Source organism: Nannobrachium achirus (assembly GCF_963921795.1).
Source record: "Nannobrachium achirus genome assembly, chromosome: 8".
NCBI classification, from domain to species: Eukaryota; Metazoa; Chordata; class Actinopteri; order Myctophiformes; family Myctophidae; genus Nannobrachium; species Nannobrachium achirus.
In genome coordinates this window covers 8,769,729-8,781,005 of record NC_137817.1, presented here as the reverse complement: position 1 = coordinate 8,781,005, position 11,277 = coordinate 8,769,729, and the positions used below count along the sequence as shown (strand labels likewise).

The 11,277-nt window shown below is 41.3% G+C and overlaps 1 protein-coding gene across 1 annotated transcript; it reads right to left on the bottom strand.

Moving 5' to 3' along the window:
* Positions 1–3,034: 3,034 nt before the first annotated feature.
* On the bottom strand, positions 3,035–9,526 carry LOC308289773 (uncharacterized protein). Its single transcript, XM_080731525.1, has 4 exons — positions 9,344–9,526; positions 8,165–8,314; positions 6,506–6,823; positions 3,035–4,333 (listed from the first exon to the last, which is right to left on the bottom strand). Exons 3-4 carry the CDS (start codon positions 6,810–6,812, stop codon positions 3,558–3,560), a joined length of 1,083 nt encoding a protein of 360 aa, XP_080587651.1. The 5' UTR covers positions 6,813–6,823; positions 8,165–8,314; positions 9,344–9,526; the 3' UTR covers positions 3,035–3,557.
* Positions 9,527–11,277: the final 1,751 nt, after the last annotated feature.

The following is an 11,277-nucleotide window of genomic DNA, read 5'->3' as shown; positions in this document are numbered from 1 at the left end:
CTCCTTTTAGTAGACCTTGTACCAGTGAACTGTACCGTCATGAAACTGTACCTTTTCCTATGCAAACTTCTAATAAAGTCTTCAATCAATCAATCAAGGGTTGGGCTAGGTTTTTTTTTTTTTACCAGTTGCGAACGGCTGCTGCCTGTAAGTGGGTTTTCAGGGCAATTTTAAAGGATGCTAGTGATCCACACTCCTTTATGACCTTCGGTAAGGCTTTCCACATTTTGGTGGTATAGCAGAAGAACGAGTTTGACCCTTTGTTGGTTTTAACTCTGGGTTGAAAGTGATCTGTGGCGCTGCCTCTGGTGTTGTAATTATGGACATCCTTAATGTAGAGAAGAGACCATCCATCTAGGAGTGAAAAACTTAATACAACTAATCCATTTAAATGATTATAAAGATAATTGTTAATACATTTGGTAAATTAGCTGAGTAATACTCAATCCCTGTTCAGGAAATGTCTTGTATGTATTTATATTGTTAGAATCTTCCCCCAAAATATGGAAAACAGAAGATCTACATACAAGCTCACTACATGTCACAGGTCGATGCGTTTTGAGCTTGTAGATCAGCTATTTTTCACAAGTTTTACCAACGCTGTTGTGCAACATAGTATAACATAGGGCTGATGTCCTTAATCAATTCGTTGAGAAATAAAAACATGAGAAAAAACAGCCCTCAACTGTCAACTGTTTGATTCATCAGAAAAGAAATCTATAGATTAGTGGCTTTGAAAGTCATGGATAGTTGCTGCCCTATACCAGGGGTTTTCAAAGTGGGTGACGGGGCACCCTGGGGTGCCGCGACGGCAGTACAGGGGTGCTGCGAGATAATTTGATAATATTTGGAATTTATTTGGACACTTAAAAATATACTTAGTATCATTTTAAACTTGAAGAACAACGTTATTTTCAGTCAGTTCTAACCAAAATGGCTAATATATCAACATTTCCCTCGCAACATAATCGCGAAATTATGCCATAAATATGTAGGTGATGGGAGTGAAAATTATGAATATAATATGGGGTGCCTCGGACGAAAAAAATATTTATAGGGGTGCCCTGAGCCAAAAAAGTTTGGGAACCCCTGCCCTATACATCCATCAAAGCACATTGTAAATGAACACCAACCATAGTCATATAGTTGTCCATCTTTATTGATTGATTTGCTGTTTGTAAAACTATTGCTACATTTCAAACTGTTTTTGCCTGTTTACAAAAGGTCCATTTGGTGGCAGAGGTTCTCCATTTTCCCTGTGCATTCAAGAAGCACCCAGCTCACTGCAGCCAGACTGTAAAAAAAATCGAACCTCTGTTCGAAGTGGAGCTGTGTGTGTGTGTGTGTGTGTGTGTGTGTGTGTGTGTGTGTGTGTGTGTGTGTGTGTGTGTGTGTGTGTGTATTGCAGTTGATGCTCAGGGCAGGCTAGACTCAACAGCACCTCTCTGGTCACCCAGGGTTACTACATACAGGCTACATACAGACCCACAGACCCACATACCCACATACCCACCCACATACCTACACACACGGCCACGTATAGGGAGCTTGTGTTCCACACAGCTCCAAAAACATGGAGTGCGAAGCCATTGCTTTCAATGCTGCGAAAATGACGCTTTTTTGTCCCTTGTGTGGGTGTCGCCATCATTGTTTTAATGGTACCCAAGGAATCATAAGGAATGCTATTGGCTGCCAATGGTTACGTGGAACCGAGGTCCGCAGGGATACATGGGAGAATGTGGTGTTGAGCCAACACAGCCGGCTGGTATCAGTTTAGTTGTCCACACCCCCCACAACTTTATCATCAATTTTAACATAAATGGGACCATACACAAAAACACATATCATGGTGATTGAAAGGCAGTTTTTTACTAGAGACAGGAACCCTAAAGTATTTATGACAATGTTTATTAAGGTAAGAAAATCAAATGGGGAAATGACTGGAGTCCAATGGAGAAATATTCTTTTTGGTACCTCGCCGGGGGAAAACAGCGCAACTAGCGGCCAATTATGGGATCTTTCTGTTCCGGGAATGCTTCACGAATAATCCTGGCAACAACACGCCTGACTGCAGCCTGCAGTCTTGCTAAACATTTGACTGTGGGTCAGGGACGTGCTGGCCATTGGGAAAAGCGGGACAATTCCCGAACGGCCGTTCATTCCCGGCCGGTCCAGGCCGGCCAGTAGGAAAAAAATTAAAATAAAATGTCGGCCTTCGTTCCATTTTGGGGGCTGGGCGGCCAACAAAGTAAATCGTCACTGTCGGGCAGAAACCTCGTATAAGTTTCAAATGTATACATCTTTTCGCAAAGTAAAGCCCTGCTTCATCATATAAGGCCGTTGCACGAAAGTAGTGAAAACAGCAGATCTACAAGCACACAACGCCTCGCGGCTCGCGGTGCGAGGCGTTGTGTGCTTGTAGATCGGCTGTTTTCACTAATTTACCCAAACAAACAATTTCACCCAACAACGACGAAATATAACTCATGTACAGTAATTGGCCCACTGGCTTGTCACTTGTCATGATCTGAAATGGCAAATCTTTGAGTAGCAGCAGCGCTATAGAGAGAGATCTCTCTCTATAGCACGCAATGAGGGCCTCTCCAACTTTTTTTCCCGGGCTGAATCAGGGGCCCTGCACGTCCCTGGGGTGGACTCTGGCGCCGAAAATGTTTAATTAATTAATTAGATTAATTGAATTACCTTAATTTCTATTCATTTTTATTTTTGCCCTCAACATAGGAGAAGTTGCTTTAACAAGCACATGACCGTGCCCATGATGACAGAAAACACAACTACATGCTATCATCACTCACATTTATTCAACATTGAATAAATACATGTTTTTTACAGCCATTACAGGTCAGTGTAACCTTTTCTTTTCTTTTTTTTCAGGTTAAGCAGGTTAACCAACCAGCCATATAAATAGATGCCTACAGCACAGAAAAAAACTGTGGTGTAAAGTTAATAGTAACTAAGTAGATTTACTTACTTTACTGATGTTTACTGTAGGCCTACTTATACTGTACAAAGGAGATTTTGAGTATTTCCTGTTTTCAGTACTTTTACTCCTACTCCGCTACATCTCGATCTAAATATTTTACTTTTACACCACTACAATTTTTTGAAAACTTTAATTACTAGTTACTTTGGAGATATAAATGATTATTCTATAAAACTTCACTTTAGCCCTATTTATACCTAGGTTACTTTAAAATAGCTCATCTATAACCTTTACTTAAGCACAAAAGAATAAGAAATAACAACTATGTAACACAAATATATTGTGTGCACTGGTAGGCAGCGCTGTGAGACATGAGGCACATTCCTGAACACTTTTAAGAGCTGTGTCGCGTGTAGCGCGCCTGCACGTGCGGTTAGCGATTATTATTATTATTTTCCACAGGCCCTTGGCCGGGCGGGGTCCCGGCCAATAAAGCGCTGCCGGAAACCCTGAACATAACGTCATGGCTATTTTTGTGTGTTTTGTACCATGTTTGAAGTTGGTCTTTGAGCCGTAAGGCGGCTTTTCAGAGCACTTAAATGACAAACTCTTCTCACAGTGTTAACACTGTGTTAACAACACTGGGTTTTCTCGAGCGTGCACACGCTGACAAAAGCTGGTGTGACTTCAGGTTAGACAATTGACTGAAACTCTTATCACATTGTTTACAGTGGAAAGGTTTTTCTCCAGTGTGGATACGCTGGTGTGACTTCAGGGTAGACACATTACTGAAACTCTTATCACAATGTTTACAGTGGAAAGGTTTTTCTCCAGTGTGGATACGCTGGTGTGCCTTCAGGTTAGACGAATTACTGAAACTCTTATCACAATGTTCACAGTGGAAAGGTTGTTCTCCAGTGTGGATACGCTGGTGTATCTTCAGTTTATCTGACCGACTGAAACTCTTGTCACAATGTTCACAGTGGAAAGGTTGTTCTCCAGTGTGGATACGCTGGTGTACCTTCAGTTTATCTGACCGACTGAAACTCTTGTCACAATGTTTACAGATATGCATTTTACTTTGAGTGGAAGCCACATGATATGTATGTACTTCTCCTGGTTCAGTTAAAGTATTGGTAAACTGTTGATGACCGCAAGATCCCGGTTCATCTGTGTCTCCTTGCTTCTGGCTGGTTACAGAGTTGGTGATTTGCTGACAGGCTGATGAGGTGATCTGCCCATTACTCAGCATTTGGGAGAAGAAGGCGTTGTGTCTCGTCCTTATGTGTTCATGGAGGAAGACGTAAGATGTGAAGCAGTATGGACACTCAGGACAGGGACAGCGATAGAACATCCCAGATAGAGTCTGGGAAGAGTGGGACCTCACTCCTGAGAGAAAAAGACAGAGACAAAGAAAACACACCAACAGACGAAGATGGCGGGTGAGAGAGGGCGAGACATTTTCAAATCATCTTGCTATAGCGCGCCGCCAGGAGGCAGTTTTGCTAAACTCATATTATTACTCAAACCGATTTTGTCCATACATCACGCATATCAGTACTAGGGCTGTCAAAGTTAACACAATAATAACACATTTATGCAAAATTCTTTTAACGGCGCTATTTGTTTTGACACGCGATTAACCTGCTGTGACGCCGCGGTCTGGGGAACCAGGAAGCTATGCACTGATGGCGATGCCACAAATGACCAAACCTCCTTGAACAGTAAAATGCTCTCTTGCTCGCACACAGACTCTCACTCACTCACTCACACACACACTCCCTCTCTCCAAGTCCCCTTTACGTCCAGTCATTGACTCGGAAGCAAATTATTTCACACAGATCCTCCACAATGTCCCCTGTTGTCTCCTCAACAAACTATCCAGCGTGGCTTGCATTTAGCGAGGAGGGGGCGTAGTTTCTCTGCATAAGCTGTGTGCTTATCCGACAAGTGGTATTGTAGACTAGAATTACTCTGGTGGTAACTAAAATTCACATCGACAGTAGATTACTTTTGTCCTGTTGAGAGAACCACCTGGCAGGGCTTTAGAGCTCAACTTGCAATTCAAAATAGTATCTTTCTTTTTTTTTATCTGGGAGAGAAAGTGGGCTGTGTTTGTGTATTAGATTACTATGAAATGTTACAATTAGTACACCAATGTGCCCATCTGTTATTTGTTTGGCTTGAGTTTATGATTTCAGCATTTTTATTTTTATCCCATGCACACCTTTTGTTACTTACTTAAGATTCTGGACAGTATTTGTCAGTTCCATAATAATAAACATGCATTTGTATAAAGCAAGCCTACTCCCATGTTGATGAGAGTATTTAAAGTTGAAAAAAGAAAAAAAAAAAAAAACTTTTTCAGGTAGGTTTAGAGCGGATACAAAATATCTCAGCAGCCATAACCCACAGCGACGCTCTTCAAATATTTTTAAGCATCCTGCGCGATAGAATCACATTTACACTGCATCTAAAGACTCCACCTTTTGCACAAAAAACGCACATTTTTACCCCAATGTTCCTAGCAGCTTCTCCTGAAGCTATTGTATTCGCACGATGTACACTTTGTAGAAAAGTAATGTGTGGGTTTGCTATGCAAATCTTTCCCCAGAGTGTCTCCTACGCAATTTTCGTCACCAAAGTATCAGGTTACAGTTTGCTTCAGCAGTGACGGGCGCAGCAGCGAGAGCCTAGCTAGCCGAGAGCCTGTATCTTACAAGAAGTTGGCGGCCCTTCGGGCCACTCACGTCTAGAGTTCGGCCCACTCACCTCTTCACAGCAACATACTGTCTGTCTGTCTGTCTGTCTGTCTGTGTGTGTGTGTGTAAAAAATAAAACATTGGCAGGCCTATTATAGTAATAATAATAACACAATTAGGCCAAAACATTATTTTTTTCAAAAAACGTTTTTTTTTTCAAAAAACTTTTTTTTTTTTCAAAAAACTTTTTTTTCAAAAAACTTCTTTTTTTCTCATTTTTTTTTTCTCAAAAAAATATTTTTTCTCAAAAAAATATTTTTTCTCAAAAAAATACTTTTTCTCAAAAAAATATTTTTTCTCAAAAAAATATTTTTTCTCAAAAAAATATTTTTTCTCAAAAAAATATTTTTTCTCAAAAAAAGAACTACCCATATTTGCCCATTACAAATCCATTTGATTGCTGGTATACCGTCCGGGGGCCCGAGCTCTAGATTTGAGGGCCCCCGAAGGGGGCCCGAAATTCTAGTTTGATTAATTTGCGATTCATCATGATTAACTATGGACAATAATGCTATCAATCAGATTCAATATTTTCAATCGATTGACAGTCCTAATCAGTACGCATTATCTCTAGTCATGTCATCAAGACAGACCTGCCTGATTTTTTACATTCTATTCTGATTGGCTAAGACTGGCTTTCAAAGTTTGCAGGAGTGTTCCATTCTAAACAAAAAGCCAGATTCCTACAATAAGCAAGCTGGCCTGGTGGAGACCTGTCGCATAGAGTAGTACCAGTACATTTTATCTTTTTACAATGTAAATCTTTTCCCCAAATTTAGTCATTTAGACACTGACTGACCTCCACTGCTCTCCTCCCAATCATCACTGTCTTCAGTGACTTCAGCGTCAGATTCAAGCTCAACTTCAACTTCACAGCAGTGAGTAGAGATGTTTTCATCACCATCTTCACTTTTCACTGCTGATGATGTCAACATTGACCGATCAGGCTCCTCTGGTCTTTGAAGTATCTCCTCCTGTTCCTCTTTAATGTGTGTAGGCTCTGGTTCCTCCTGTTCCTCTTTAATGTGTGGAGGCTCTGGTTCCTCCTGGAGCAGAGTGGAGCTCCTCTCCTGTTCAGGAGGATCCTCCTCTTTACACACAACCATGTGCAGGGTGTCTAGGAGCAGAACAAATAACAATAGTGAACACTGGGTTCCTAAAATTTCAATCTATTTTCCATCCACCACGTACATAGCTATTATCTACTAAGACTGACAAATCAGTTACTAAATAAGGACAGGTGGGACATGCCTGTGACAGAGGTTGCACAAACAGAAAATTACCAGAGGCCCCTATTATGTACATTTCACAGAACAAAATAACCAGGCTATTTGAAAACACGCTGATTTTAAAGGACCAGGTCACCTCTGGGACAACCAGATCTTATTTTATTGTTGTGTGGGACACGATCAACACAATCCTGTGTTCAATCTGTGTTTTTAGATATTTTAGTATTTCAGCCGATTTCAGCATGCTACAGCTGGTCATATGATGCAAAATGCATCATATGACCAGTTGTAGCATGCTGAAATACTAACATATCTAAAAACACAGATTGAACACAAAAAAAAAATTCAGGATTGTGTTGATTGTGTCCCACACAACAATAAAATAAGATCTGGTTGTTCCAGAGGTGACCTGGTCCTTTAACCATTTTACTGCTAAACGAGCGCTCGTTCTTTGTTTCCTGTGTCCGCCGCGCCATAACGGGCGTTGGTTCTTTTACCTGTCTGAGCACTGTAAGCAGATGAGGGGTGGCACGGGTGTGTACAGTAGCAGCAGCTCCCGTAACGTTAGTCTCAAATCTGGAGCGCACATAAACAATAATGGCGGTGGAATCACTTCTTTGGTGGTTTTCTATGCCTGGATCTACTTTCTCTATTTCTATGTCTGAAAATTGATGCAAACAGAGGGGGAGGAGGAGCCTCTTGCTCCGTAATGGCGGCCCCCATAAGGTTGTTTTTTTCTTAGTTATTTTTTTCACTCTGTGAGCGATGCAGCTTTATTTTACACAAGACCGCGATAGGAAATAATGGATGGCTATGTTTCTATAAATTGGAAAAGAAGCTACTTTGATGGCCATGAGCTGACTGTTAACAACCTAAATGGCGGCAAAAGAAGTTATTACCCGTAATTGCCGGACTATAAGCCGCGGCGTTTTTCCCATGTTTTGAACCCTGTGGCTTATACAACGGTGCGGCTTATATAGAGATTGTTTACATCTAACGGCCAGTTAGTTAGTTTTACAATGGTCTTTAACAAGGATTTACATGTAGATTTTTACAGCTAACAGCCACCAGAGGCACTCTAGCAGGAAGCAGGAAGGACACCTGCGGCTTATAGTCAGGTGCGGCTTATATATGTAAACATTTGTTTTTTGTTCTAAATTTAGCAGGTGCGGCTTATAATCAGGTGCGGCTTATAGTCCAGCAATTACGGTAATAATAATAATACTTACTCTTAATTTCTTGCTGCGCAGGCGGTGAGGTGTCAGTGCTTGTGCCGAGTGCATCGGTCTCCTCCTCAGCATCCAGTAGACATTCATTTGGATTGATGAGGAATTTGTTGAGATCCAAGCTTCCTTCTGCTGGCTGCGTCCTTTGATATCCTGAAATGTTTTGTATGCATTTGTCAGTTTATTGGAATGATATTGCATTGAGTTGATAATTGTATGCATGTCTTTATTTAATGACATGCTGTCTAGGGCTGACTCAAAAGAATTGAATACTCAAAGCTTCGTTCGGTGTCACAGATAAAGCCCCAGACACCAATGTCTGAGTAACATCACCCAATGCAACTATGCGATGTGGTCACCCATTTCTGTGCCAAGCCCCCGACACCAATGTCGGTGTAACATCCATGCATGCCGTTGCTCACACGCGACGCGTTTACATGATTATGTCAATCCATCCTACCGTACTGCAAAAAAACACTTTTCTTATAGAAAACATTTGTATCATATTCTTCCTTCTTCCTCGTTGTATTGTTGTTTTTACTGTGCAAATAGGGAGCTTTATTATGAGGAAAAAACAGATGTTTTCCCTTTTTTAATTGGGTAAAAAAGCGCATTTTTAATACATTTTGGTTAACTACGGTTATCGGTTATGCAACCGATAAGCTTTTGCTTTTGGTCCCGAGACACACCATAAATAGAGATCCCTGATGTCATCAATATTAAGCCCATATCTAACAGAACTTCATATGGCAACCATGTATGGGTATAAAAGCGATTGTATGTATGATGTCAGATGTGATCATGTCACAGGATTTTCACAAAACGAAGTAAGCATGTTTGGGGTCTTACAGTATACCTCCATCCCATACTGTATGGGCATTCCCTGATCACACTTGCAAATTAATTACGTTGTCTGTTTTATGCCCATATATGGAGTTCCCTGTCCCAATGTCATCAATATTAAGGGCATATCTGGGAATGCCCATATATGGGCATGTTCTGACATAACATTGTTGACTATCATATATGGGTAACTGGTCCGATATACATCACTGGCCAGATGTCGTGTGTGTGTTGTCAAAATACAGGCACTGCATTTGTTTGTCTTCAATTACACTCCACAATTTAGTCCTGGTTGACCTGCCAATGCAAAAAAATAAAAATGAAATAAAAGATGCATACTTGGCGATGAAGGTCCAGGGAGTGGGTTAATGGTCTCTGTGCCTGCTGGCTCCTCAGGAGCAGCACATGGAACGGGGGAAGATTTTGGAGGATGAGGAGAAGAGGTCTGGGGAGTTGAAATAGTAGGCTCTGGATTTGGAGGAGGGGAGAGAGGGGTGGAAGCTCCTTGTGACAGTATCCTGTCAGAATCTGAAACATATATCAAGCGTATCAAATTTCCGAACTCTCATTCCGTGTAGTGCTTTTCAGAAGTCGCGAGTGACGTCATTTTGTAGTCGAACCGGACCTTTTGACTGAAAAGTTCGGTTTCGGTCAAAGTATGGACAGGCCTTAAAGGGATATTTCACTTTCAAAACAACTTTTGGTAATTGCGACCGTCAGGGAGCAGTTTACTATGAAAACCTCCACCGGCCGTCCGTCCGTCCGTCCGTCCGTCACACGTCACACGTGACCATCAACAAACGTCACACCTTTGTTGATGTTTAAATCGAAGAGTCTTGGTCAAATACTTCTGTTGGTTTCTGCACTGATCATTTATACAATTCAGCTGTGTTTGCTCGTGTCATCATGATGAGGTCATAAATCAGCCATGCCCAAATATAGATTTTACGGGTTTACATGCTTACTCAGTTATTCGTTATGTGAAAGTCCTATGACGTCTATGATATCTGACATCATCATACATACATTCCCTTTTATGCCCATAAATGGAGATCCCCTCTGTAGAACCAGCCACTGACATCACTGTAATGTCAGGGGAACCAAATCCCTTTTATGCCCATATATGGAGATCCCTGTGATGCCAGGGGAACCAAATCCCTTTTATGCCCATATATGGAGATATGGAGATCCCCGTGTTGCCAGGGTAACCAAATCCATTTTATGCCCATATATGGAGATCCCTGTGATGCCAGGGGAACCAAATCCCTTTTACGCCCATATATGGAGATCCCTTATGTCATCAATATTAAGCCCATATCTGTGAATATCTTTGGGTACCAGATGTCTCCATATATGGTTAAATGGTCCGATATACATCACTGGCCAGAAGACCAAGAAATGGTGCAACCTCGCCCTTTGCTTTTCTCCCTTAGGCATCTTACTGGTAGGTAGTTTAATGAGGAATGCAGTATGGTGGTAGGTAGGTAGTTATGGCCTTTGATGTAAGATTTTCACTTTCTAGGATAACTATATTTGCTATTCCCAGATGATGCCCTTTTAGGGTACCCCTCATGCCCATATATGGAGATCCCCAGGCTTTACTAATTAACATAAGTTTTATGCCCATATATGGAGATCATTGTCCCAATGTCATCAGATATATGGGCATAAATGGACACAGGCAAACTAGATGGGCTGTATGGATATCCAGATGTGTGATGTAAGTGTTTTATTCCAAATGTGGCACCCCACAGACATATTTCCAGAAACAAAATCCCTTTCATGCCCATATATGGAGATTTCTGATGTCATCAATCCCAGGCCCTGTAAAAAACATGGTTGCTATGGTAAACAGTTGGTTGCTAGGGTAAACATTTGGTTGCTAGGGTAAGAAAACATGGTTGCTATGGTAAACAATTGGTTGCTAGGGTAAACAGTTGGTTGCTAGGGTAAAAAAAACATGGTTGCTGTGGTAAAAAGTTGGTTGCTAGGGTAAACAGTTGGTTGCTAAGGTAAAAAACATGGTTGCTATGGTAAACAGTTGGTTAGTAGGGTAAACCTTCAATGATTTTGACATCTTGTTACTAATCTGTCGGTAGATAATGCCGGTCTTATATAAGGGTCATTTGTGTACGGTGTGATGTCATACTGATGTCAGCAGTGTGACAGGAGATAAGCGACCAACGGTCGCTTATCTCCCGATTAGGGAGTCTTACTGGTTTTATCGTCTAATCAGGCTTTTATGAATACCCTGAACCGTTTTTAGTTTGCTT